General features: G+C 37.2%; 1 protein-coding gene across 1 annotated transcript in view; it reads right to left on the reverse strand.

Moving 5' to 3' along the window:
- LOC137284460 (uncharacterized) overlaps nucleotides 1-5,773 on the reverse strand; it is a 78,432-nt gene extending 72,659 nt beyond the window's left edge. The window contains exon 1 of the mRNA XM_067816272.1: nucleotides 5,299-5,773. Coding sequence (XP_067672373.1) covers nucleotides 5,299-5,662 — 364 coding nt within the window. The 5' untranslated portion in view covers nucleotides 5,663-5,773. The remainder of the gene's footprint in view (nucleotides 1-5,298) is intronic.
- Between the last annotated feature and the right edge of the window lie 227 nt (nucleotides 5,774-6,000).

Genomic DNA, 6,000 nt, shown 5'->3' on the forward strand with positions numbered 1-6,000 from the left:
TGAGAATGTTCTGTTTTTATCTTTTTCTGTTACTTTGAAAGAAGCTATACAATGCACAATAGTTACTCTTATATCCCGTGATTCAATTTCAAGGTAAAAGACAGTTACAAAGTGGACAGATCTCCATAGCTGTTCTTTCACAATATATCACAAAACAGGAGAGTGTATCACAATATATTGCAATACTCAAAAATATGTAACACAGAGACCAGATCAAACCTGTGTATAACCCAATCTTAGAATGGATAAATTAAATAAACCAGAAATAAGAAAAGCCAAATTCCAACTGCTGTACATAACCTCAGTCAGAGGAATGGGTGGACATTATCAAGCTGTTGCATAGACTAGGTAATCTAAAGGATTGGGTTCAATTTCTTTATGAAAAAGCCACTTGTTAAAGAGCAAGTGACTCTCAGAAAGCAACCTGCTCTAATTTTTCACTTGCCCTGATTTTTATGACATAATCATGATGACACAATTATGAATGAATAAATCAACCATTCAACATGGCAGTGTATGAAATAGCGTCTGCCTGGCAACCCACTGCTTGCTAGTTACAAGGCAGACTTACAACTTTAGTTTATAGCCAGCCCTGAGGGCAAATCCATTTCCAAGGGTATATATTTGACCATGTCATTGACTACGAGAAACATTTCAAAAATAATTTACAATTGTGGTAGCTAGACAACGTCTGTTCAGTTCACGATCAATCAAACCATCTACTACTGATCACATCATATTTTTGTACAGGGCTGGTTACAAGTTAACAGGGCCAATGACATTTTTCAATTATCAGCCCTGTGGGCTTCATGGGTTTTATATGAGTTTCACACACTGAACATGTTATTTGATATTAATGTTTAGTGGACTATTTATTGAGAAGTGATAAATAGCAAAGAAAGATAAGATATGTGCCCGTGTCCAGACTGTTCACAGCCGCTAATCGTGTGTCTCAGTAACACGACAGAAGGGAATCTCAGTAGTACAAATAGTTCTCACAACCAGCTGTAACAGTTATCACTATTGCATAATTTCGTATGACATTCGTGAAATAACATATATCAATATCATAAAGTAACTTTGCATAACTGTGAGACTAGTTGATTTTCCCCCCACCTAAATTAAATAAGATTATACTGGCACTGGCTAGCAACCAGTTACTGCCGCATACCAGTTATCACCAACACCTAAATGTAGTGCTGGCACAGACAGCTTGACTTGTACTTCCGCAAAGTCATACAAGGAAACATCTAAAAAAACGACAGGCCATGAGAGTTAAAATCACTGTAAGTATTTTACATTGTAGCCGTTACAAATATGAATCCCCCTGGAAGACTAGATCCAAACATGGGGATGTCACATGACCATTAGTGTAGTGACATGAAATTTCAAAAATGATGGGAATTGAATGAAAATCATCCTGGCTATGTTGTGATTCTATGACATTACAGTTCAGTCCATTAAAAATCAAGATCTTAATTTACATAAATCCATAATACCAACACTCACTCAATAAAATTGACCTAAACTTCCATCTCTATTTTATGGAATCGACACATGCGATGCTGACAATATTGACAAGGGTGGTAGGACTTGTTCAGAGTTTAATTTAGACCGCACCATTAGCACATGATAGTTACAAATGATGCACTGTCCCTTAACCTTGTGGGTCTGTTTGGCACACTATAAAAATAATTTGACTCATATCTATCATGTAAAAACATACCTCTCCAAACTCTTTACTATTTACAAAATATTTTCACAATTCCGAGTGATCAATCGGCATTCATAATCCCCACAGTGCTGTACACGATTTCCCACATCTAATGCGGTGCCTACATCAATGCATGAAGCTTTCCATGCATAACGTTATTCAAGTCACGCTGTTTCGGTATACATTAAGAGTTACATCCTCTACCAGTGTATTTCCCAGGTCTATATCAAAGAGCGGTAACTGAAGCTGAAAAGACAGTGTGCAGTTATCGAAATAAAGCGTAGATGAAAAGTCGTTTGCTGCTGCATTTTTTTAAAGAAAAAAGAACAAAAACTGTTAGAGAAAATGCCTAAATTGTTGCAAAGTCTAGTGATGACAGTTCTAATATAATTATTGAGATGAAACTATAAAAAGCCAATAACTCGCCAACTGATGTGAAAACTAAGAAGAAAACATCCACCCGCTTGTTCCAAACGAAATGGCAAGGTTTGTATATGTGGGTTCCTATAATGAGTGTAAACACCAAATGACTTGTGCATTTTGTCTGAAATGTGGAAAATATAATGTTTTTCCTGATGGAACTGATAATTTCCATACTTCCACACTCATGAGACATGCTGATAGTGTTGGCCATATACTTGCTGTGAAAGCTGAATGGTTGAAGGGACAAATGAAAATAGTAGTGAAAATCATGCTTCATGATAAAGAAAACGCAGCAATTCAATTACATTAACACTTTTAGTTCATACAACTGAACAGCTATCTGCGTGACAAATTTATTAAATTTGCAGAGTGAAGGCATTGTCTCCCTTGTCTTTTCTTATGACCCACCTACAGTGGCAAATGTCCCACTATTCTAATTAACCATGGGCCTATGGCCCACTTCTTCTGAAAAGTAAATTAGACACTGCTTGTTTAACAATTTTTGCTAGAAAAAAAGGTGACAAGGCAGAACACATTTTTATTTTTTTTGTCTCAGAAATACAGCTTTGAAAGTGAATAAGCATGTGTTAATGAGTGGTAAATTCAGTCACTCATTCTTATAATGGACATGATCGAGACATGACAAAGTCAAAATTATTTTTTATTAATGGCAATAAAAAATTGTCATGCACACAAATAAAAGTGAGGTACTGATGCCTGAGAAACATTTCACTTCTTTATTTAGCCTCAGTTGTTGGAAAAGCACAACATACACTACCACTACCAGGCTTGTCAATAGCCGCATTTTGGAAAAATACTATGAGCAACTGCAAACAAGCAGGAAACTCTGGTGAATACCTGTATCTCTATCATCAAGATAAATATTGTTTTGTTTTGTTATGTTTAGTAGAGTTGTGAAGATTAATCGATACACAAGTTATCGTGATTCAAGAGCTGCACGATACGATACATCGATACGATTGCCATGTATCGATTCAACACGATACTTACATACTTAACAGTCTACGAAAACACTGTCTCCCCTTCTATTTAGATTTTCGTGGAAAATATTGCCATGGACATGCTCCGACTGAGATAATTTTCGCACATTTATTTTGTTATCTGTGCAAAAAAGCCAGTTGTGCCAATGTTGATCCCAGCAGTTCCATTTTGGGGGGAAAACACTACTTTACTGACACATGCTATACATTTTTAATAAAATGTCTTTCATGATGACATGTTTTATTTTTCTCGGGAGAAGAATACCTTCCCTGAAATGATAACATAACAGCACATTATTTCCAGTACTTTTATTTTTCTGTCTACAAGGACAAAATATCGTGATACGCATCGTATCGTATGTATCGGGCTACCAGTATCGTGATACATATTGTATCATGGCACAGGCGTATCATCACAACTCTAATGTTTAGAAACAATGGAGCACACAGTTACAGTAACTGGTCGCAAGACAGCAGGGTTTGTAACTTGCCTTTAGTTTCACTTTTGCTTACATGTTATTTACAGTGAACAGTTTTCTTTTGCTGTCATTAATTCTTGTCAAATACCATGGGAAAAATTACTGGAATATTGTATTCGACTGGAACTGCACATGCATGATACTGGCAATACTGGCAATAACTGCTACATTGCAATAACTGTTGGGCTGACATACAAGTTTTTTCAGTTAAAAGTTTGCCCACATCCTGATAGCTTAATGTGGGAGGAAAGCCCACAGTTCAAGTATGTGATGCCTGTATTCAATTAGTTTTAATCACGTTAACACATACACTGAACTGGCTAGAGACCAGTTATCGCCATTTTTAAGCGGTTCTTAACGATTTGCTCCATTATTTCTTATCAGAATGAACTAAAATTTGTTTTGATGATAGATCAGCTATTCACTGACGTTTTCTGCTTGTTTACAGTTGCCGATCATATTTCTCCGAAACGCGCTCAACAGGGAGCGTGGTAGTGTATATTGTGCTTTCCCAACAACTAACAAGACCAATTATCGCCATTTCTGATTTTTTTTAATGTCATTCAGCTAATTTGACGTAAACTTGAAAATGAAACTGTTGTGCTTCAAACCTTGAGATACTGAAGAAATTTCATGATTGGAATTTAAAATAACAAAACTCGCTCTCACTGTGAATGTTGACAGATGCTGTTATGAGCTGATGGGGATATGGAGATCTCACCACCGGGTTGAACTTATGAAAGTTGACATTTCCAGTAGTAGTTTGCAATTTTTGCAATGTTTGTTTTCTCTTGGCAAAACGAAAAGATAAGGTGAAAATTGACACTTATATTTTGTCAGTATCGTCTGCATGGTAATTGGTATCTGTCGAGTCCGTAGAACAGAGATGAAAATTTGGGTCAATTCAAAGTTAAGTGATTAAATGTTGGCGTTAAAGGAATGTTCAGACAAATTAAAATCTGCACCTTTTATAGACTGAATTGTCCAGTCATAGATTCACAACACAGCCTGGGTGATTTTCATTTCATTAATGCATTGACTTTTGAAATTTCAAGTCAACACATTAATGGTCACGTGACATACCCCCGACGTGTTTGGGTCACATCTTCAGAGGGATTTATATTAGTAACATGTACAACGCAAAATACTCACAATAATTTTAACTCTTGTAACCAATCATGTTTTTTGATGTGTCAGTATGTGAAATCCTACAGAAGTACAAGTAAAGCTGTTTGTGCAAGCGCTACAGCCAGGTGTTGGCGGTAACTGGTACACTGCAATAACTGTTTGCTAGCCAGAAAATACAGGTATGCTGGCTGTAAACTTGTGTAATGGATGTATGTAACAACCAATGATACTCATACTTTTACATACACAAGATAAACACATCACTTTCACAGTTCTAATAAATTAATCATGTTAGTAATGACTTAAAAGGGGAAACAAAAAGAAATGACAATTTTTTACAAGACAACATTCCTTGAACAATCAAATGTCCTATTCTTGGCTACCAAGCACCCGTCTCAAGAGAGCACTGCAGAAGCAGCCTATGTGAGTTCTCATGATGTAAATGAGTAACCTTCACAGGGCCCCACTGGAAGGCCTCCCTGACAACTGAATTACATACATCACATATGCTACCTTGAACCAGCCTATACAGTTAAGAAATAAAACATCTTACCGATCCGTTCAATTGTGAATCCTGCTGGGGCCTTCAACAACCTTCTTCCCCACGCAGTACGCAGGTTTTCGAGATGTATTTCATTCCCTATAACTAGTATTGTGGACGGCTCCACGAAACCTTTGTATCCCAGATTCCTTATACTTTCAACAAGAGCGGGGTTCCAGTAACACGTCTTGTTCCGAAGTTTGAAATCCTCCAGGAGTTCCTTCCCATTGTGAACAACACTGACCGTTGATTCAAGTGTAGCAGAAATTTCATCTCCATACTTTTCTTTTTCTGCCAGCACGATAGCAAGACACTTCGACGTCACCGTAAGATGTTTGGATAATCGTTTTTCGTCCCGAATGTGACGGGAAGACATGGTTTTAAACTGTGCGATTTAGTAAAACTTGCATGTTTTAAATAACCTCACTTCCACCTCTTCACCTGTCGCTTGACTCTACAGATCGTGTCTCGCGCTTGTCTGCGCCGCCTTGTGGTCGGGTTACTCCTATAAAGGGAGGTAACTCCATCTTTGCACAACAGCAAGTGCTCATTCTGCTTGTCCAAGAGATATCTTTAATACTGGTCAACAATGTCAAGGATACATAGGCAATAACCATTCCGTTTACCTAAATCGTAAAAAGAATCAGCAGATTAAAATGCCTGCAAGGCATCTCTCCGAGAAGTGTCGTCCGTGCTCATATGTCCATAAATATT

This window comes from Haliotis asinina, chromosome 5 (assembly GCF_037392515.1).
Source record: "Haliotis asinina isolate JCU_RB_2024 chromosome 5, JCU_Hal_asi_v2, whole genome shotgun sequence".
Taxonomy (NCBI): domain Eukaryota; kingdom Metazoa; phylum Mollusca; class Gastropoda; order Lepetellida; family Haliotidae; genus Haliotis; species Haliotis asinina.